The sequence below is a fragment of the Hylobates moloch genome, unplaced genomic scaffold, assembly GCF_009828535.3.
Source record: "Hylobates moloch isolate HMO894 unplaced genomic scaffold, HMol_V3 SCAFFOLD_7, whole genome shotgun sequence".
Classification (NCBI taxonomy): Eukaryota; Metazoa; Chordata; class Mammalia; order Primates; family Hylobatidae; genus Hylobates; species Hylobates moloch.
In genome coordinates, this window is record NW_026652282.1 from 111205932 (window position 1) to 111229504 (window position 23573).

Sequence of the window (23573 nt, forward strand, 5' to 3'; positions counted from 1 at the left end):
ATGGATACATATGTAACAAACCTGCACATTGTGCACATGTACCCTAAAACCTAAAGTATAATAAAAAAAAAAAAAAAGGACAAAAATAAAATCAAAAACAAACTGTGACTTAAAGAGGCACCAATATAAAGTGAAAGAGATCTTTTAGGTTTAGGGAATGCAATACCAGAGAAAGGTTATGAGCTATGTCCCACTTTCAGCTGTTGTAGTACTGAACAAGATTTGAGATATTCAAGGTGGACCTTAATTTAATTCAATCAAACAAGCGGGAAGGATTTTTTGGGGTTTCTACAGTCTACAAGGCATAGCATGAAACATGTAGCTCCTGGAAAGTCATGCTGGTCATGTACTTTATCATCACCACTCTGCCAAGGAAGTTTTGTTACAATATTGGGTAATAGGGTACAAATATCTCAGTTCTCTATAAGTCCTAAGGAGTGTCCAGTTCACTGGTACAGCTATCTCTACTGTGAGTTTAATTAAACTCAAGTATATATCCACTAGATAAGTAGGCTTGAAATATTAATGGCAAAAACTGCAATTACTTTTGTATCAACCTAATAACTACACAGACCCTTGATGAATATGATTGATGGGTAGTATTTTATGGCCACATAGTTTAAAAAAGTGTTGTAACGGCCGGGCATGGTGGCTCACACCTATAATCCTAGCACTTTGGGAGGCCGAGGTGGGCGGACTGCCTGAGCTCGGGAGTTCAAGACCAGCCTGGGCAACATGGTGAAACCCCATCTCTACTAAAATACAAAAAATTAGCTGGGCATGGCGGCGTGTGCCTGTAGTCCCAGCTACTCGGGAGGCTGAGGCAGGAGAATTACTTGAACCCAGGAGGCGGAAGTTGCAGTGAGCCGAGATTGCGCCACTGCACTCCAGCCTGGGCGACAGAGTGAGACTCTGTCTCCAAAAAAAAAAAAAAAAAAGTGTTGTGACCTAGGCAAATCAGCATTCCAACCAGAGGCTCCCTTCCTCCTGCAAAAAGGCAATGTTGTACTGTCACGGCTTTCCTTAAAGGGTGGGGCCATTCAACCAACTTCTTCTAACCCAAAGAGGAGTTAGAAATGTACGTGTATCAAAAGGAAGGCAGAAACTTAATGCCTATTCTGCTTTTCTACAATCATAAGACCAATTGAGCATTTTTCTCTCGACTTTTATTCTTCCGAACGGAAGACTGGATATTTTAAATTTAGCGTGTGAAACTCCCCTCCTCCTCTTGATCACTTTCATTACCCTTCTAACTCCCTGAAGGCAAAGATCATTTCATTCTATGTTGCCTATCATAGTGCTTGAGAAGGAGAAAGTGATCAGTAAACATCTGAATCACAAAGTTGAATTTTGTTTGTTGAAGGTGAACAACATGAGGCAGCCCTAGGATTCTAAAACCATTTTGTGCTACAGTAAGATAATAGTTTCCTTTTCTCCCCTAATTCTTTAAAAAACAAGTAAAGATGCTATTGGCTATTTATGACTCTACCCACCCATTGGATGGTTGTCTTCAGGGATTTCTTTCTAGTGACTCCCAGATCCCTTTGCTGTGCCAGAATTGATGGCTCAGATACTATCAGTTTATAAACAGGATTTGGCTTATTTTCTCCTAAATGCTTTTCATGGTTTTCAAATTGTTCTCACACAAACATATCTCATGTATTCTCATGAAGGACAGAGAAAAATTACTATCCTTATTTTATAGGTTAAGAAACAAAGATCCACAAAGGTTAAATAACTAGCTCAAGACCACAAAGCATTTTGTACCAGAGCTCACAGTGAGGAGAATAATTTCTAGTCCATTTGCTAGCTTTGTAATTTTGTGTAAATCACTTAACATTTTTATGTTTCAGTTTTCCTGCAGGTAAAATATGAATTCTATACCTACTCACTATCCCTTATGAAGTTGTTAGTAAAACTGAAGTAATACTATTTCTATTTTTCAAACTTTTTACACATTTCCCAACTCATCTCGTCCTATAAGACTGGTTTCATTATTGTCTCGAATTTACAGGTGAAGAAATAGAGACTGAAAAAGGCTGAATAACTTGCTCAGTCACACAGCACTAACATGTCAGAGCTGAGATTTGAATTCATGTCTGGCTCTGAGTTCAATACTTTTTTCACTTAACCATGTCTACTGTGAGGCTCACACAGGTGAGATAACCAATGTGAAATTACTTTATAAATGTAAATATCTTGTAAATGCTATTTAAAAGTTAAGGAATATGACAATTTACATGGATAGATATAATGGGACTGCTACCAGGCTGGCAAAGAGGACCAGAAATGTAGTTGAAAAAGTTGCTGTATATATAAATTGAAAATAGTAGGACTTGGTAAGGAAGTTGCCCATAGGAATAGGAGGACTTGAGGCATATGTAACAGGATTTTCAGTGGCAGATCAGTGAAATCTCCCTTCTCAGTTTTTAATCTTTGATTCAGAATAGCAACCTAATCACATCACATTTATTCTAGTGTTATGCTAAAAATGTCACTTGAGTATAAGCAGAGAGGTGTGTGCCAACCTTAACCTAAGATCAGAGTCCTGTTACCGTTAAAGCTTCCACCTATAAAGATGACTAAATGAATTTGATAAAAGCAGCTCAGAAATTTCAAAGATCCAGTGTAACACCAGGCAGCTTCCATCCTTCACTGTCAAAACACTCTAAAAAATCTAAGACAGCACTAATATTACTAACACTAGAAGCGCAGGTCAGTAATTATTGTTGTACACAAGACTAGCTCGCTTAGAGAAGTAAAGTTATAATTATCCCAGCTACATTTTCACTACTAAGGTTTCCATCCAGCAGAATGCATTCACCACAGCACAAGCACATTTATTACCCTTTTGACAGCAGGTGGTCTGGACACAGTGACAGGCTATAGAACATGTGTTAGTGTTTCATTAGGGCCTTGTTGTGACCATGGGAGCTTGGCACTATTTAATTCTGGCTAAACTCCAAATCAATAACTTGTTAAAGAAAGAAACTGTCCCCCTGAGGGGCTACCAGAATAAAAAGTTACCAACCTCAGCTTGTTTGCACCACACGCTGATGTTCTTCCGCTGGGCTTTTGTGAAGTGGTCCCATGCCTTCTGCTTGGAGGCGGAATGGTACACAGCCACTATCTGCTCAACTGCAGCATCAAATCAGCAGTTGGATCAGGCCAGGGTATCATCCAGGGATGGAAAAAGAGAGGAGAAAAGAAATGAAATAAAAGAGAAGCATCAGGCTTGTTGTATCTTGTTGTTATGACACTATACTAAGCTGTGGTTGTGCTTGGAAAAGGCTACATGTGTTGGGGTACTTTGATTTTAAAGGAGATGCAAAGGAAAAGACATCAACATACAGAAAGACAAAAGGGAACACCAGAGGTTTGGGGTAAAATGGTAACAACTAGAGTTTTAATACAGGCATTGTGAATTCATGGAGGCAGGACAGGAAGAGTCATAGCAAATGCACTTTAATTTAGTACTTGTCTTTAGTTTAGTACTAGTGACTCCACACAGCATGGAAGAAAATGGCAAACTGTACCAGAAACTTTCTACCCCTGGCTCCTTTCATAGCCCTCTGACGCACACTTGGATGCCTTGCTTCAACAGAATTCATGCTTTTACTATTCTGAGGTATGTTTAACAAGAAGCATTAAATCAAAACCTAAGATGGATTGAATCTTTTTTAAGTCTACTGAGATAGACTCGTTGACTGGAGAAATATAAGTTTTAGGGAAGGATACTGTGTAAGTGCGGTCCTGGAGAGTATTTTTCAAGGTCTCTTAAAATGTCAAACAGGGAAATGTGTGCAGATGTTCTGGGGCTTTATCCTAATCACAGTTCAAGAGAGGGGAAGCTTAGACATGACTCTTTTGGGAAAAGAAAAGCAGGACAAGAGCCCCTGTCTGGTTGGGTGTTCACAGTAAGAAAATCCAGAGGTATTATTATTTTTTTCTTTACATCCCTGTTTGCACCCTGTCTTCTAATGACTTAAGGATTTATATTCCCATGATGCGTGCTGCTCTCTCTTTTTAAAAATTTATCCTGAAGTCCTGAAGACATGTGCTTTTGCCTCCTGGATTTTATGCCCATATATACTTTCAAAATACAAGTGGCAAATGGAACAACTCCCCTTTAATCACAATTATGTATGAGTCAAGTACAAGGAAGCCAAGTCTGGAAAGAGTGGACTATAATTGTTTAAAAGCAAAATCATAAAATTATACCCTTATTCTTAAGGTGAATATACTTTCTTACTGAAAAAATAAGAGTGTATAATTTTATAATGTGGTAAACAAAAAATTGCTTGATAATTTATCTGATCTGGCTCATTTCAGAGACCTTAGATAGGTTTGGAGCAGAATTTCTTTTTGAAAATGGCCATTTTGGTAGCTTCTCACCTTGTCCCAGTGTCTATGGCATCCAGTAAAGGTAGCAAAAGAAAGTAAACTAAATCAAAAATGTAGAAGTAGCAAATTTGATTTTTATCCAATCACCTTGGGAAATATAATTACATTGATCATTGAAATGGAGTTTCTAGAAGGCATATTACATGATAATTATACAAATCTGAAGAAAAGCAGCTTTAAAATGCTGATGCTACATCGTAACTTTATCAATAAAATACCCAGCCCTCTATTGAGACCCAGGGCTGTAGAAGTACAGGATGTGGCCTAAGGATCAGTGTTTCTAAGGAGTTGAAGTAGATATACCAGAGAAAATGAAGCTAGCTGGTGCGCACATGTCTCCTGTGAAATTGGAGCATGGGCATTTGACAATATAAGGAGAACACAAGGCAGTGAAAAAGGGAGCCTTGAGCCTTAACACAGGATGGCTCTGGAGGCCTGAGCTCCCGTAGAGAGCAAGCGACTATGTGAAGTGACTTATTCTCATTCCAGCAGAACTCTAAGTTCCACTCACACTGAATGAGAATTCCAGAAAGGGCCTGCTTGAACTTCTCCTTTGCTTCTTCCATATCTTTCTCATGGGCAGCTTTCTCGTTCACCAGGCGGCGGACATGGCTGTTGGCCGACTGGATCATGGAGTAGAAGTTGTTGGCGCTACGACGGTTGACCTCTCCTCGCTCTATCCAGGTAAGCAAGGTCTGTACAGCTTCTGAGAATTTGGAATCATCTGAAAAAAATGTATTTTTATAACCAACAAAGGTAACCAAATTTTGATCTATTTTCCCAACATGCAGGCAAAGAGGGCATCATGGTTTTTGGCAGTGATGGGTAAACGAATTCCTGAGGATGAGGAGCCACACATACACACATGTGCACACACAGGCAGTAGGCAGGCAGACAAACAGGAAGAATGGAAAGATCAATGTAGTCATTGGTTGTGGTCTGTGGTGAATTTTCAGAAAGAGAAATGTTTCCTTGAAAAAAGTTTTCTGTACTGATATATAGCTTTCATGTATTGCAAATTTCTTACCCTCTCTGATTGTGTGTGTGTGTGTGTGTGTGTGTGTGTGTGAGAGAGAGAGAGAGAGAGAGAAGGTGGACAGGGGGCAGAGGGGAGAGAGAAAGACAGAAAAAACCATGAATTAGTGAGGGAACTTCAGAATTCTACAGTCCTGTGTTTTAATGAGGAAAAGCAAACTTGAATCCTGAGTTTAACTTGAATTTAACAGTAACTTTACCTTGGATCCATGGAATTAACAGTGTTGGGAGGAGCCTCAGGGAAGAGTTAAGTGGGTCATTCTTTAGATACAAACATGTACATCTTCGACCTTTTATAGTATCACTCCTGTGTTCAATCCATAGCCCCAGGCCTTCCACTCAGTCCCAATCACAATCTATTTTGATGCAATTTATTTTATTTCTATATTTCTCCACATCCTTTTTTCTCTTGCATGAAGAACCTCCAAGTAGATTTCTGCAGCTAGTTAGGAGTTATTCTGTGATTAGTTAAGATAGTAGCACAGCTCTTCCAAAGCTTATGGTTCAGCTCCCCAAGATAGCCACTTATGCCTTCTGTTCTTAAAGGCTCCAGAGAGGGAGAGTACATTTGGATCTATTGAAGCCCAATTCAAGGGCTTCATATCCTTCTCTGGCTAGAAACTCTTATGTTAAATGGAAATTTCTTTCACTGCAATTTGAACTTCTTGCCTCTTGCCCCTTTTTCAGTGCAGACATATAACAAGCAGTCAGCCTCCCCTTTATAGCAGCTTTTCACTTTATTACTTAGATATAGACTTTATGTTGATGCTCAATTTTTGCTTCTCTTGAGGGTCACACACCCATTAAATTCATTTTTTAAACTTAAACTGATTTGTTTGGTGTTGTGTGAATAGGCAAGTCTTGGACCTGGCATCTTACCAATGCTTTCAGCCTTTCCAGTTTTTCAAAATGTACCATTATTTCTGTGCCTCTATTCTGGACTCTAGGTTTTCTGCTTTTCCCTTAAGGAAAGTCAAAACCAATTTCTTACATGTGTGAATCCCTTAGGCTATGTGGTACAAACATGTCTGGTGAAGGAGACCTATTTAGAAAGTAGGATTAGCAGTATCTTGATGAGCAGAGAACACAAGAAGCAGGGAAAATTCATACCATTAGAGCTGGAGTGGTGTTACCAATAAGATCAATGGGACACCAGCATTCATCCAATAAAATCATCTATACTCAGAAAATGAGAAAGACTGGATTTGAGCTACTAAGACAGGAGACCAGGCAGAGCAATTAATGTTCAATTAACAAAATGGCTGAGAGTCAAACAAGGGGAACAAGAATCAAAACTAATGGGAAAGCAGTCTGATTAAGCAATGTCTACAAGTCTCCACAGTCACTGTTTTAAATAAATTGGCCTTTTAAAGTGATTTAAAAGTCTTTACGTTTTAGTTGGTGGTGGCTAAGTCTTTGAGTAATCTAAGGAGAATGTACAGCATGACTACTTTCTGGACCTCCATTTTCTCGTCTTTAAAATAAGAATTTTACCAGAGTTTTTCAGGATCACATCAAATCCTATCATCCTGATTCACTCATTTGACTTGGAATTATAACCTAACTTGTATCCACTATAAAAGAGGGCGCTTACAGGTCCCAAGTCATAGATCATGCCTAAAAGTCTCTGACGTGGACAAGTGAGGAAAACTTGTTTATTTCTAGTCACCTGATCTCTGAAGAGAAAAATGTCATCCCTTGAGACAATGAAGGAGCAGAGACACAGGTAGCAGGGATAAATTTCCTGGTTCTTGAGTTACTAGGTACACCTCTTTATCTGCAAGGCTCCAACACAAGAAATGCTTAGAATCCATTAGTAGGAAACTCAAAGTGTAACTGTCAACAATGCAATTATATTTATTACACTTTTCTAAAGAAAAGAGTTCTTTTAATCATGAAGCTTGAGTGCCTTTGATACCTTTTAATTTTTCAGCAACAATGCTGCATTCATGATCTGAATAGTGGACCACTGGGGGTGGAGATGGTGGACGCAATCTTTCTTCTTCCATTCTTCTACGATGGCGCTCCTCTCTGGCTAGCATACGCTGTTTACACTCCCACTCATACAGGTCATCTCGAGCCTGTGCAAAATCAACGTGGAGTCTGCCTGTGTCCTTCTTGTCAGTACTAGAGCCCAGGCGAATGCGGTAACCTAAGTTCATAGGAGGGTGAAAGGGAGAGGGGAGAGGAGAGAGGGAGAGAGGGAGAGAAGGAGAGAGGGAGAGGGAGAGAGAGACAGAGAGACAGAAAGAGAGAGAGAGACATGAAAGACTATAAATACTTTTCCAAGTTCAGTGTTTCAGATGTCACTGCAGCAGTTCCAAGTGACCACACAACTCCAAATTCTCTCCCCATGCTTAGCAAGTAAATCATCAAAAGATTTAGATTATCTCTGATAATAGGTCACATTCTATGGGTTGGGTTAGTCTTGTTCCTAAGAGTTCCATTCCTCCATCTAATACCTTACCTCTGGCTGAGGTTGGCTCCGTGGGTAATAGTATCAAGCATGATCCTTATATGGCACCAAGGGCTGGGAAGAACGGAAAAGGTGGCCTCAAATGAATTTGTCTTTAAATAAATTCAAGAGCATCCATTACACTATCACAAAGATTTTGGTAAAACTTAAATGCATTAACTTGGTATTTTAATCCCTAAAATTGCTTCCTAGAAGCATTTGTCAACTGTGAGCCATTTTTTTTTCTGAAAAAAAAAAAAAAAAAAAAAAAAAGATGGGGAGTGGTGTGTGACCCAGGTGACATATAATTCAGGATCCTTTAAAAAAAAGATGTAGTGTGATTATAATATAGTAGTATAGGACTGGGATTCAGAAAACCTGTATTCAACGCCATACCTCCTCTTTCTGTGCCAGCTATACTTACCCAAGTCATATATCTTTAAAAAAGTGGGGAAAAAACTAAGTACTTTTTAAGTTTCAAGAGCTCAGCTAGATACTTCCATAGGAATTTATCTCATTTTATTCTCAGCACAAGCTTGCAGGGTAGAACATTATACTAAACAGAAAACTGAGCATCAAAAGAGGTTAGGGAGGTTAAGTGGCTTGCCCTGGGTCAGACAATTAGCAAACAGTAGAGCTGGCTCTTGAATCTAGGACACTAGACTCTGTGCTTTCCTCTATTCTAACCTGCCTCTCAAGAATAATACCCAACATAGACTTTTGCTTCTGGCTAAGATAGAGTAACAGGGGTTAGATTTGTCCTCCTACCTTAAACAACTAAAAATATGGACAAAATATATGAAATAATGCCTTTTAAAGGCACTGTACATAAGACAATGAAGACAGGGATCACTGAGAGACAAGAACCAAATGAAGTGATCCCTATGATTGCCCCAGTTTATTTCCTAATAAGAAAGTTTCCTAATAAGAGAGTTTCTGGGCCTCAGCACAGGGAAGGGAACTCAGGCAAGGCATGATGGTGTTCCCAAGTTGAGGAGACTGAACTGGGAGTCTAGGAAGACTATGGAAATAGAGTTCATAAGGCAGAGTACCAGAAAGAAGAAAGCTGCACAGAGAAAGAGCTTCGGAGATATGCAGAGGGTCCTCCACTATTATTTAGCTGAGTACTAATGTCTGTATGTGTGGGAAACTACCTGAGCATTAGAGGTAACAATCCCTGAAAAGCTCCCACAGGGTTGGGAATAGCTCTTTTTCCTACCAGCCAGAGCAGAAAAACTCAACACTTCTGGTACTGGGTGATCAGAAGGGTTCTGCCTTAATAGTGGAGAAAAATTAGCCCTAAACTCCTCTGGTCTTGCTGAACAAAGCTTAAGAAGCAAGACCTAAAAGGACCAAAATTTTCCCAAGTTACTTAACTGCATTTAGAACAAAACTCAAGACTATTTACAGAAATAAAAATATCTGTCACCAAATAAGGTAAACTTTAATAAAAAAATTACTTGGTATGCAAAGATGCAGGAAAATATGATGCATAATAAAGATTTTAAAAATCAGCCAATCCAAACAGACCCAGAAGTGATGCAGATAATTTAATTAGTAGATAAGGATACAAAAACAATGATGAAAATTTGATTTCACATGCTCAAGAAGCTAGAGAAAAGACTGGCCATACTAAGGAGAAACATGAAAGATATAAAAAGAGCCACAGTCAAATATCTACAGGCTTAAGCTACAATGTCTAAGTTGAAAAAAACATCACCAGACAGGACTGATGGCAAATTAGATGCTGCATAAGAAAAAAATTAATGAAATTGGGGGCTCCCAGCACCTGAGCCTTCTGCCTTCCCCCACTTGAGAATTCTAATGATGACTGGGGACCAGCCTGCCCTCCCTATCTCAGCCACCACCTGAACCCTGGGGGCCTGAGAATAAGCCTGCTGGCCTGGTCCTGGTGGAGTCCCTCCAGGCCTCTCACACACCATCCAGTGGGCCACTTAGGGGCCTGGGAATTGAAGGACTGCTTAGCTCAGTCCATCACTGCTGGCACCTGACCACTTGCCCCGAGGCCTGAGGTTGGGCCCAAGCAGCCGGCACCCCCACAGTTGCCACCCACTCTCACATGCTGAAAGGCAGAGCCCCTCTCCCTCTCTACACGAAGCTGTCAGAGAGTAGGTGAGCCACAAAGCTGTCTGTACTGGGCTGAGGGAAGAGCTTCCTCCCCAAAGTCACTCCTCTCAGCTACATGGTAGCCTGGAGATAGATGGACAGTGTGTAAACTGAGTCAGGAGCCCCAGGAGAGGGTTGTGACAGAGAAACATTGTGATCCTGCCCGTCTAAGAAGTGGAGCTGATGTGGCCCCCTCATCCCCTGAAGAGACCTCGGCACATTTCTCCAAGAGTTCCCCTAGCCACTCCTGTTAGGGGTGCTGCCTGTGCTCATCATTGAGTTATTTGTGGGTGAGGTTGGCTGTCCAGCTCCACCCAGCTTTGTCCTCTATCCACTCTCCCTGGGCTGAATAGGGAACCTGGAATTTCACAGACCAGCCCATCATCTGAAAGAACAGAGAGCACCTCACAGTAAGAAAAGATCCAGCACATACTGATCTGCTTCTGCCACAGATGGCTCTTACCTGTAGACGCCACCTACTCACCAGGAGGTTGAACTGCACAGCACAATAGGACACCTGCTGACAGAAGTGCACAGGGCTAAAGAAGCAAAGCCAAAGGACCCTACCCAACATACGCTACAGTCACACCTTCGGAGCGGGGGGAAGTCCCATCCAAATGAAATTAGATTCAAAAATAAGAAGTGACAGCTTCCCCATGTGAGAAGGAACCAGTGTAAGAACTCGGGGTGTTGCAACACCCCAAAAAGATCACACTAGCTGTCTAGCAATGGATTGTAACCAAAATGAAAATTCTGAAATGACAGATAAAGAATTCAAAATATGGATTGTAAGGAAGCTCAATGAGATCCAAGAGAAAGTTGAAAACTAACACAAAGTAACCAGAAAAACAATGCAGAATATGAAAGAAGAGATGGAGATCTTAAAAAAAAAACAAAACAAAAAAAACCAGAACTCATGGAAATTAAAAATTCACTGAAGGAGTTAGAAAATACAGTTGAAAGCTTTAATAACAGGCTATACCAAGCAGAAGAAAGAGTTTCAGAGCTTCAATACTGGTCTTTTGAATTGACCCTGTCAGACAAAAATAGTAAAAAAGGAATTTAAAACAATGAATAAAGCCGTTGAGAAATATGGGATTCTGTAAAGCAACCACACCTATGAGTAATAGGCATTCCTGAGTGAGAAGAAGAATAAAAGTAAAAACTTTGGAAAACATATTTGAGGGAATAATCCAGGAAAATTTGCCTGGTCTTGCAAGGGATGTAGACACCCGGGTACAAGAAGCTCAGAGAACACCTGGAAGATATTTTCCAAGAAGAACATCACCAGGGCATATAGGCATCAGATTATCCAAAGTGAAGGAAAAAATTCTGAAAGCAGCAAAAGAGAAGCATTTCTTTTCTCCTGTCTCACTGGATTATATGAAGATTGGGCTTTTGGATGTGTGAATTTAGTAATACTTTAAAATGTAAATGCAGGCCATTATCCTAAGTGAAATAACTCAGAAACAGAAAATCAAATACCATGTGTTCTCACTTATAAGTGGGAGCTAAACAATGGGTACACATAAAGATGGATAATAGACACTGGGGACTCCAAAAGTGAAGAGTGTGGGAGGGGGATGAGGGTTGAAAATTAACTATTGGATATAATAATCACTATTTGGGTGATGGGTATACTAGAAGCCCAAAGCTCACTATTACACAATATACTCATGTAACAAACTTGCACAGGTGCCCCCTGAATCTATAATGAAAAAAATGAATGAACTTGAAGACATAGCAATAGAAACTATCTGTAATAAAATACAGAAAGAAAAAAGACTGAAAACAAAAAAAAAGAACAGAATACCAGCGAGCTGCGAGACAACTTCAAGAGGCCTAATATATGCCTAATTGGAGCACCAAAAGACAGGGGAAGAGAACAGAAAAAAATTAAATAAGGGGAGAAAATTTTTCACATTTGATGCAAACTCACAGATCCAAAAAGTTCAATGAACCCCAAGCATGAGAAATAAGAAGAAAATTACATCAAAGCATATCATAATTGAATTACTCAAAACCAGCAATAAATATCTTAAAAGCATCCATGGACAAAAGACGCATTATGTACAGAGAAACACAGATAAAGATAATATCGCATTTCTTATTAGATACAATGCAAGCAAGAAAATGGTGGAACAACATCTGAGAGAGGACAAACATCTTTCAAAAAGAAAGGTGAAATACTTTTTCAAATCAATGCTGAAAGAGTTCATCAGGAACAGACCTGCTCTACAAAAAATGTTAAAGGAAATTCAAACATAGGGAAAATGACACCAAGTGGAAATATGGATCTATAGAAAGGAAGGAAGAGCAGAAAAAAAATGATGATCTCCACATTTTCCAGCCCCCTTTTGTAAGGGATATTTTTGTTTCTTTTAACTGCTTTCTTTTACAAAATGAGATAACAGCCACCCCATTCAGGAGATTGCTAGCACTTGGGCACTTTCAGGGGGACAGATTCAAATTTAAAGGGCAAAATTTAGTTGTTTTCATATCACTGATTGAAATCCCCTTTGTTTTGGCAGCCCTAAGAATGTTTCTAGGAGGTGGCTGTTAACAAAGAGCTGATTTTGGTGATGTTTAGATGGATGCTTCCTGAACAGTATATTGTCTTTTAAGTACACCTATGCAGGGTTTTTTGAGACCTTTATGTTCTTATTAAAATAGTCTCGTGGAATGCTCTGTTATCATTGTTAAGTGCTGCCGAATTTTTGGTAGTTAGATTCTATAGCACTTACCAAATGTAATAAGAGTATTCTCCATCTACACCTCCTCCTTTCCTTCCCCATGTTACCAGCCTACTTTTTCAAACCTTTGTTACCTTTTCCCCGGCCTATTACAACAGGCTTCTAACTGACCTCCTCTCCTCTTTTTACATCTCTCCTCTAACACGGTTTTATATAGAGCTGTCAAATTAACCTTGCGGAAACAATTATCTTCCTTGTTCAAAAATTTCTTCAATTCCCTATTACCTGAGGAGTAAAGACCCAACTGTTAAGCCTTTCGGAGTGTGCTAATAACTGATATTTTGCCTCCTCCTCTCATGTCTACTTAGTAAACAAACCACTACTCACTGTTTCCTGAATGTTTGCCAAAGCTTACCACCTTTGTACTTTTGCTCATGCTGTTTTTATGCCCCATTGTCCACAAGCAAATGTTTTCCCTTTGTCAAAGACTTGGTCCAAAAGCTACCTTTCTTGATGCCCCCAGTTAGGAGTCAGAAATATTCTCGTTCTCCCTCTCCTACCTTCCTCCCTCATTTCCTCCTCCATGGCACTTATAACTTTTAATCTCTTATTAGCAGTGTGTGTATCATATCAGTGTATTGAGTAATGCCTGGCACTAAATACATTTTTCTTTAATAAATAAGTGTATGACTACATACTAACCCTAAATTCATTAAGGGGAAGAACTAGGTTTTACTCATTTTCTACTCTGCACAGCATCTAGCACAAGAGTTTACAGAAAAAAGATGTTCAATAAGTACCTGTTATACGAATGAAGATGCTGTCATCATGAAATGTCTAGCACTTAGACTCAATTCTTCCAAACCATTACTGTTAGGCAAGGAAGTAGTTCAATGTGGCAGTATTAAGAGCTGGGGCCTTTAAGAGGTGATTGGGTCACGAAGACTTTGTCCTCATAAATGGATTAATCCATTCATGGATTAATGGATTAATGGGTTGTCATGAGAGTAGGACTAGTGGCTTTATAAGAATAGGAAGAAAGACCTGAGCTAACTCTCTGCAGAGAGCAAGAAGGCCCTTACCAGATGTGCCCCCTGGACCTTGGACTTCCAGCCTCCGTAACCGTAAAAAATAAATTCCTTTTCTTTATAAATTACCCAGTTTTGCCAGGCATGATGGCTCACACCTGTAATCCCAGCACTTTGGGAAGCCGAGGTGGTTGGATCACCTGAGGTCAGGAGTTCGAGACTAGCCTGGCCAACAAGGTGAAATCCCATCTCTACTAAAAATACAAAAATTAGCCAGGCGTGGTGGCAGGCGCCTGTAATCCCACCTACTCGGGAGGCTGAGGCAGGAGAATTGCTTGAACCCAGGAGGCGGAGGTTGTGGTGAGCCGAAATCACATCATTGCACTCCAGCCTGGGCGACAAGAGCAAGACTCCATCTTAAAAAAAAAAAAATTACCCAGTTTCAGATATTCTGTTATAAGCAACAGAAAATGGACCAAGACACACCCTAAATCTGAATTTTTACTATAAACAGGAGATTTTATGCGAAGTAGTTCTTACTATCTCCACTCCAACCACTGTACTATACAGGCCACCATCACTTCTGGGTTAGACTAATATTACAGTTGGTTAACTTAGTTCCCAGTCACCACCCCTGCTCATACCTCTCAGCCCATCTTCTGCTCAGAAGTAACATTTGTAAAATGTAAATCAGAACATGTCACTGAATTCCTTAAAATCCTCCAGTGGCTTCCAGAATAAAACTCATTGTCATAGTTGCCTATCTTTCAGATTTCATTTCCCTCCACTCCCTCTCGCATTTTCTATGTTCCAGTCATACTAACCTTCTATCCTCTGCTTGAACATACCAAGTCCATTTTCATCTCATGGACTTTGGCTTGGTGTTCCTTACTTTGGAATGCTCTTCCCCAAGATGTTCACATGGCAATCTCTCTTTACATTATTCAAGTCTCAGTTCAAATGTCAGAGAAGACTTCCTTTCCTAACAACTCTGGGTACCTTAACCTTTTTTATCTTCCTCGGAGCACTTACTACTGAAAGTAACTGATTTATTTGTTTTCATATATATTATATTTTGCCATTTCCAGAATGTAATATCCTTGATGGCAGGAAGTCTATCTGCCTCAGCCTTTGCTGTATCCCCAGCAACCTAGCATTCTGCCTAGCAGTCAATAAATATTTGACAAATAACTGACTTCCATAACTATTTATGAGCATCTACTTTTGTGCCAGGTTATGTGCTAGATGCTGGGGATTCAATGTTAAATAAGACACAGTCCCTGCCCTTAAGGATTTCACATTCTGGTGGGGGAGATGGATGTGGAAAGAGACAGTTCTAGCATGGTACAGTAGGTGTCATGTTGGGAGGAAGCACCAGGTGCTGTGAAAGCCCTGAGGAAGGAGTGCCTAAAGCAGTGCTGGGCAGAGTGGGGAGACAGGTCAGAGATAGCTTTCCAGAGGAGGGTGTGCTTGAGCTGGAGCTTTAGGGGGTGTGTGTGGTGGGCAAGGTGACTCTAGTCAGAGGAAAAGGCATAAAACACCATGGCACATTCTGGGAATTCGAGTTCACTTAGTGTGGTTGGGACATGGTGTGTGAGGGAAGGAAGGATTGGGAGATGACTCTAAGAGGGACAGCTCACAGTCAAGGCCTTTAGATGCCACATGTGAGGAGTCTGGATTTATCCCATAGACAATTGGGAGCTATTGAAGAGCTTTAAAGGAAGAAGTTGAATGGGAACATTCAGTTTCCACCTCTGAAGGCAAAAGCAGGTAATACTAAGCCCAAACTTAGCTGCTATAGACACAAATAGTTCTATCTTTAATATCTGCGTTGTGTCTAGTGGGCACAATCCCCACATCTAAACACCTACCAGACAGATACAGGGCTTTGTCCACCATGTACTCCTCAGCAAAGCGAATGTGGCAGAAGTTCTTCTTGCTCTTGCGAATGGCAATGATCTCTCCACACTGCTCGAAAACTTCCACAATGATTTGCTCTGTCCCATTTTCAGGCAGACCACCGACAAATACTGTTTTGCATCCTGGTGGTCTTTCTCGGGTTGCAGGAGGTGGGAGATCTAAGTGCAAGGGCAAAAACATTTGAAATTAAAATGTTTGCTTGGGACAGACCTCTTCGAAATCTAACATTTCCCTGCTATCCCTGTCAAACTTTTGTCTAAGAGTGTCAGAAGGACGTGGCCTCCGAGGTGTTCATCTCTGCTCCATAGAAAACTGACTGAGTGAACCTGAAAATCATTTTATTCAATCGTTTGGTGACCATGATATCTGGAGCATAAAGACCCAGGCCTATTTGTCTGTCCCATCCAGAGTCCTTTAGTTTTGTTTATTACTTTTGTTGTGACAATCCAGTTATGCCAAATTTTTAGTCATTTTTATTAAGAAATTAGTGGGAGAAAATCCCGCTTAGTTTAAACTGTTATTTTCAAGAGTTCTCAGAACCAGGGTCCCTGAGAAAGGATTTGTTTAATTCAGATTGTAGTTACTACATTCTCTCTGTTAATGCTTTTTGAAGGAACAGATTCAGGATTAATTTGACAATGATGGGGTACCTACTTACAACAATGCCTACAGCTGTCAGAATGATTTGGTTTCACAAAATCAGTCAGAGTACAAACCATCCCTTTTATGTTGTTTTTTTCAATATCAGTGAGCCTTTCCTCAAATTCCTTACTGGAGAGGTGAGGTCCAGAGTCAGTCTTGCAGTATTTACAGGAAATATGAAAGACAGCAGAGAAAATAAGCTCGTCTGGGAAATCATTAACTAAAGTGAGATAAATTTGGCCATAGAGAATCATTAAAAACCTACTTAATGAGATGATTCTCCCTCTGCTTCAAAAAAATATGCACTCATACATAAAGCCTGTTCTATCTGCCAGCTCCTTGTTGCTATTTATATGTATCAAAGCATTTTCCAAGCAAACTCCTACAGTTTGCAGCCCAACAAAATAAAGCATGATGGTCATGGGTTTTCTAGTGTTGGTTTTGTATCTGCAAGGATTTATTTTGTGTAATCCATTCTTTTCCATTCAGCTCTTAACAACAATTCTCCTAGCTCAAGATTTGGAGAGCTCAACAACCAGTGATTATAGCTCACATGTAAAAATAAATGAGTCTTGTTCATAGATTAGGCCAAGGCCCCTAACCTGACTCTTATCCAAGTTGGCAAGCAGTTGATTTGGGAGCTTCCTTGGGTATCAGGATCTCTAGCTTCCTCACTTTGCTACTACTCTCTGTCTTGTTGGTGTGGCTAAGAATAATCAGTTACTCATAATACTCTCTTTCCCCGTATTTGGTCAAAAAAAGGGGTAAAGGGATTCAGGTAACTTACAAACTTTCTGTTAATTTTTACAAGTCTGTAATTTCAAGACCTCACTATACGGGTTTTTTGTTCCATATGAAAGGATTAGAGGGAAAGGGAAAATAACCTAATGAGCAGGAATCTGAAATGTGCTAGTCACAGGCACTGAAGAGGTTGTAATTTGGGCCAAAATAGAGAAGATGAGGTCTAGAATTGTTTGAGACTTATGCTTTTGAGTTTTTAAGAACTGGAAGGGATTCTAGCCATCACACTTCCAGTGATTCTTAACTCTGGTGGCACATTCGAATCAATTTGGAAGTTAAACAAATAATGCCTGGGCCCCACCCCAGTGGGTCTGATTTAATTAGTCTGGGGTGCAGCCTGTGCATTCGTTTTTTGTTGTTGTTGTTGTTGTTGCTTTTTAAGCTTCTCAGGCAGTTGTAATGTGTAGTTAAGGTTGAAAACTATTGACTTAGTCTAAATCTCTGATATTACAGAGGAAAAAGCTGAGTGAGGTTAAATGTCTCATTCCAGGTCACCACATTAGACAGAAGGAACATGAACTTAGAGCAGGTAAACCTAAATGTAAATCTTAACTTCATAACTGACTGTATGACCTTGGGAAAATTATATAACCCCTGAAAACCTCTTCCTTCATCTTTAAAACAGGGATGCTGTTCCCACCTTATAAGGGTTATTGTAGGATAACTGATAATATACTGTCTATATTGCATGTGGCTTAATGCCTAGCACTTGGCAGGTTCCCAATAAATAGCAGTCATTGTAGCGTTATTATTATTTACTATTATAGAACCCAGGTTTCTTAATTCCCAATGTGGGACTTTCTAAAGTCCTACCAGAAGTCTGGAGTAGAGTGGTAGCTAAGACCTGAACTTCTAAACTTCCAGATCCTTGCGTCACCCAGATCTTTAGACAAGGCTGGGTTTGAGAAGGAACCACTCATATGGATAGAGAAATCTACAGCTATGAAGACACATACGGCTTTGACCATGGAACACATCCCCCCCACCGACTATATAAGGTAAAGAATTTTCAAGAGTATCCACAGTTAGAGCCATGTTTTAAAATTAGAGACTTTAGAATACAATCCTGTTTCAGAATCAAAAAGGCTTCCTAAGTTTACTATTTAGGAGAATTAGTTAGCAAAGAATCCTTTTGTGAAGCTAATAATCACTTTTATACCATTTGAGTTTCCTTTAGTCTACTTTTAGGTCCACTGAGAGACTCTAAAAAGCATGTGGTTACTGTGGCAGTTACATGTAACACTGAAAAGGCAAAGGCTCCGTCCCCTGGCTACATTTGTGGGATTTAAAAATTCTTTGGGAGGCTGAGGTGGGCGGATCACGAGGTCAGGAGATCTAGACCATCTTGGCTAACACGGTGAAACCCTGTCTCTACTAAAAATACAAAAAATTAGCTGGGCATGGTGGCACGCACCTGTAATCCCAGCTAATCAGGAGGCCAAGGCAGAAGAATGGCCTGACCCTGGGAGGCAGAGCTTGAAGTGAGCTGAGATCTTGCTACTGCACTCCAGCCTGGGTGACAGAGCAAGACTCCGTCTCAAAAAAAAAAAAAAAAAAAAAATTCTGTGATGAAGTAATCACCCTATTTAGGTGCTGTGATTCTTCTGCAGTGACTGTCTTCTAAGTAAAAGGGCATAAAAGCCACTAACAGTAATGTCAAGAATGCTGAGGATTTATTTATTTTCCTTGGGTAAATGTAGAAAGCCTCTTTAATAGCATTTGCTGAGATTTAGGGGTATGCCACCAAGCAGGGCAATGGGCTATACTATCTTCCTTAATGGATAGTACCCGTTCCTTAATTAACAGCTCAAAGCACTTTGTCGTCTGGGCCTGATTTTCTAATCCCACTGAAATACAGTGATCAGGGCACAGCAATGATAACCCATAGGAGAGTAAATTCAAAACCCACCTATTAATCAGGTAATGTGCTAAGCTCTATAGCACCCCAATCACCATTCATGATGGAGACAAAGAAAAGTTCCATGTATAAAGATTCAAGATAACTGGGAATAAAAAGAACTCTAATCTCTGATAATGGAAAAGGAGGAGCTTTTAGCAATTCTAATTATACCCAAGCATCTACTCTGGGGAGCTATGTTGGGGCAATCTGAGTCATTGCTGATCTTTGAGAAGTGAGGCAGGAAGCAGTATAGAGAACCGATAAGCCACTTGAATCTTGCTTTTCAAAGGAGCATCACAGATCACTCAGCTGGTTTGCCAGGATTTATATACTGCAAAGTCTTTAAGTCGATTTTATTAGACAGCTCAAGATTGAAGGTCCCCTGGACAATCAGCAGGGGTTAAATGTATCTTAATGTAATCCCAATTGATTGGAAAAATTAGAAGGCTGGGGAATTTTAATTAATGCTCAATTTACTCACTTTCTCTAACTCTCTTTATAGCATTCAGCCCTGAGAGTCTTCCCATTTTGATACGGTAAAATGAAAACATTGCTCTTGCTCTTTTTCTGGCTCCTGGGTATTTTCCCATGTTCCTGGACACGGATAGCAGATGATATTCTATTACTTATTCCCTGTTCACTGTTATTTCCCAGTAGACTCAAACTGTAACCTCTCCACAGAAGGTCTAATCGCTGAAGTGAAAAATCTTGGCAAAATCAAATTTTCTGGAGAGAATGGTATTACCCTTTTTTTCACCACTAAGAACTGCTAATTGGGAATTCAGTAAATCTCTGATAGACACTCTGTGAAAAAAAAAAGTGTGTTCCAGGGCACTTTTTTTTTCTTGTTATATCTCAATTTCCTGGAAATCAGAGGATGTTGCTTCTGCAACAATGGGGTACTCACTCACCATTTATCTTTAGAAGACTGGTACTTGGTCTGCTCCAGTCTAGTTTGATCCATTGACTTTTTAGACCAGGTCTGATTTTGCCTAGTCTACAACAGATAAGTTAAAATCCTTATCAGAGATCTTATGGTTATTTAGTGGTGGAGAGCTGGGATATGAAACCAGGCTGGCCTGTGTCACTTCTGAGCTTGAAAACTTACCCATTACACTATAGTGCCTGCTCCAGAGAAGGTACAAAGCTCTACATGCTACCTGCCAACCAGCCCTTGCTTTTCCTAATGCATTTTAAAGGACTTTTGCCTATGTAAATAATTATTGTGGTAGCTACATTTTTAATGTAGAGAATCATAACTTTAGAGCTGGATGAAGCATTAGAGGTATCTAGGCTAATCTAACCCAATATTTTTGCTTTACAGACAAGGAGGTTGAGACCAAGGAGGTTATATGACTATCTCCAGATCCCACAGCTAGTTAGTGACAGACCTGGGAATAGAACACAGTGCTCTTGATCTATAAACTGGTAGTCTGTCCTCTATACTATAATACCATTTTTTGTACATTTGATGTAGACACACCCAGAAAAGTCTAGTAGGCAGCTGGCTATATGTATCTGAAGCTCAGAAGAGATATAGGCTAAAAATATAGATTTGGGAGTCATTAGCATGTAGTAGTAATTACCTCATACTCTCTTGCTTTGCTTTCTAGACCTCTGACCCCTCCTTCTGTCATCATCCATCCAACCCTCCCTCCCTCCATCATTCAACAAATATTTATTGAACACCTACTATATGTAAGACACTTTTCTAAGTGCTGGTGATACATCAGGAGACAAAAAAGACAAAAATTCTGCCTTTGTGGGGTTTATATTCTACAAATTATATAGTTGGTTAAAAGGTAATAAGCCTAGTATGGGAAACATGGCAAAATCCTGTCTTTAAAAGAAAAATACAAAAATTAGTTGGGCATGATGGGGCATGCCTGCAGTCCCAGCTACTCGAGGGGCTGAGGCAGGAGGATCACTTGAGCCCAGGAGGTGGAGGCTGCAGTGAGCCAAGATCACACCACTGCACTCTGGCCTGGGCAACAGAGCAAGACCCTGTCTCAAAAAAAAGATACTTGTTATATAAAAAATAGATAAGGTAAATAGGATTGGGACTGTGGCAGAGAGATAACTTTTAAATAGGTTATCAGGGTCACTGAGAAAGTGACATTTGAGCAAAGACTTGAAAGAAGTGAGAGAGTTAGCCATGCAGATATTTAGAGGGAAAGCATTCTAGGTAGGTGGAAGAGCTAGCGCAAAGGCCCTATGATGGGAGAGTGGCTGGTGTGTTCATGGAACAGCATGAAGGTCAGTGTGACCCGAACAGAGGAAGAGATGGGGAGGAGAGTAGGAGATGAAGTCAAAGAGACAATGGAGGGGAGGAACAGATCATATCTGACCTTCTAGGCAATTAAAAGGACTTTGGTCTCTATTGTGAGTGAAATGGGGAGCCATTCAAGGGTTCTGAGTAGAGGAATTACATGATCAGACTTAGGTTTTAAAAGGATCACTCTGTCTGTTCTGTTCAGAATAGACTGTAGGGGGCAAGGGTGAAGAAGGAAGACTAATTAGAAGGCTATTACAATAATTTAGAAAATGAATCATGGCAGATACAAACTAAATCATAGCAGTGGTTATTGTGAATATGGAAGGATTACAGACATATATTGTTAGTTAGACTGACATAATTTTCTCACAGATTAAATGCACTGTGTGAGGGAAAGAAATCCATTAGATTTGGCACTCACTATTTAAGTGAAAATGCCTTAGAGTGATTCACTACAGTTTTAGTTCCAATACCTTCCATGTGGAAGTGCACCAGAAAGGGGTATGCTTGAAGTTGGGCTGGAGGAGAGTGTGAGGAGTATGAGGTCAGGAAGTAGTTGAACCTGACTAAAGGGCAGGTATGTGGCAAGTAGAAGTGATGGATTGAAGACAGTCATATGAAGCAGACAAGTAAAAGGTTTTTGAGGTCAGGAGTTGGACTATGAATCTGTGGGCAATGGGAGCCACAGGACAATTTTATAGTTCTATATATGTGACAAGCACTTGGATGAAATGTCAGGTGGGACACAGGGGAGGGAATGGATGGCAAAGATACTTTCTAATTAAGCAACAAGAATTAGAAGCAGACTGTATGAGTCCCTGAATCACAGGACCTTATTGCTGAGAGGAATTTCAGAGGCCATTGAGTGTAAGAGAATATACCAGAGACAGGCAGGAGTAAGGAGTGGGGTTTATAATTGATATGGTTTGGCCCTGTGTTCCTGCCCAGTTCTCATGTAGAATTGTAATACCCCATGTTAGAGGTGGGGCCTGGTGGGAGGTGATTGGTTCAGGGGGTGGATTTCTCATGAATGGTTTAGCACCATCCTTTTGGTGCTGCTCTTGTGATAGTGAGTGAGTTCCCATGAGATATGGTTGTTTAAAAGTCAGTAGCACCTCATCCCCATTCTCTTGTTCCTGCTCCTGCCACATGAGACACCTCACTCCATCTTTGCCTTCTGCCATGATTGGAAGCTTCCTGAGGCCTCCCCAGAAGCAGAAGCCACTATGCTTCCTGTACAGCCTGCAGAACCATAAGCCAATTCAACCTCTTTTCTTTAAAAATGACCCAGTCTCAGGTGTTTCTTTATAGCAGTGTGAGAACGGACTAATACAATAATCAAGGCCTGATCAGGCAGGGTTGGTGGGCTGAGATGATAAAGGGTTCAGTCACACCAAATCCCTGTTCTTCCTTTCCTACCCTGCTCTTCCCATCTCACCTTCACAAAGCAATGTCTTGGGGCCACCAACAACAATGTCACTTTTGCCATGCTTTCAGCAGAGAACTAAGAGAAGCACTTCTATTAGTGTTTTCTCCACCCAAGTAATCCAAGCCCCCTCTGAACAAAACTCAAGTTCTAAAAAGCAAACAGAACACCAGTTTACTTTAAGCTGTGTCAAGAGTTTTATGTTTGAATTCAATTCCAAGGCCAGGTTCCTTCCCAGAAGCCACCAATTTACTGGTGCTAGTTGCCCTGTAAGCATTCTCAATACAAGGATGAAGAACTAAAAGATGGAGCCATGGGGGAGATATGTTGCCCTCTCACTCTGTGGCCCTTCCAACTCAGAACTGTAGAGGCATGGCTGCAGGTGGGGAAATATAAAAATGTATTTGAGAGATGTCAGTCCATTTCTTTTACTGGAGGCTATCAAAAGTTAGAGCCTTCTTAACCTACATATTTCTAGATTCATTTGAAGACTGCTCAACGATATGGTCCATGTGTCATAAACAAGGCATCTGTGCTTTAGAAATTTAGAAACTGAGCATCCTGTAAAGTAAACTACTGTACCCAACCTGGACATTACAGGTTGTGAGCCATCCTGTTAGCTTAGATGTATTTGAGACAATGAAAGCCTGCTGCAGGCTGATTATGCGATGAATGATTAAATCAGCAGGATTCTACCCTTTCATAAGCAGAGGTTTTAACACTGGCAGTGCCTAAGTTCATGGCTTTTTATGTAGAAAAGGTACTATCAGGAATGCACAACTTTCTCTAATCCGAAAGCAACACGCTGAAAGGTAAAAAAGGCCATTGCCCACTTGTAGGGACAGTGGAACTAAGAGTAAGAGCAGA

At 40.3% G+C, this 23573-nt stretch overlaps 1 protein-coding gene across 2 annotated transcripts in view; it reads right to left on the reverse strand.

Moving 5' to 3' along the window:
- The window catches only part of ENOX2 (ecto-NOX disulfide-thiol exchanger 2), a 294849-nt gene that overhangs the window by 46154 nt on the left and 225122 nt on the right, over positions 1-23573 (reverse strand). For both annotated transcript variants that reach the window (XM_032757614.2, XM_058441768.1), the window contains 4 exons: positions 15614-15820; positions 7358-7591; positions 4916-5128; positions 3032-3138 (listed from right to left, as the gene is read on the reverse strand). In XM_032757614.2, coding sequence (XP_032613505.1) covers positions 3032-3138; positions 4916-5128; positions 7358-7591; positions 15614-15820 — 761 coding nt within the window. The remainder of the gene's footprint in view (positions 1-3031; positions 3139-4915; positions 5129-7357; positions 7592-15613; positions 15821-23573) is intronic.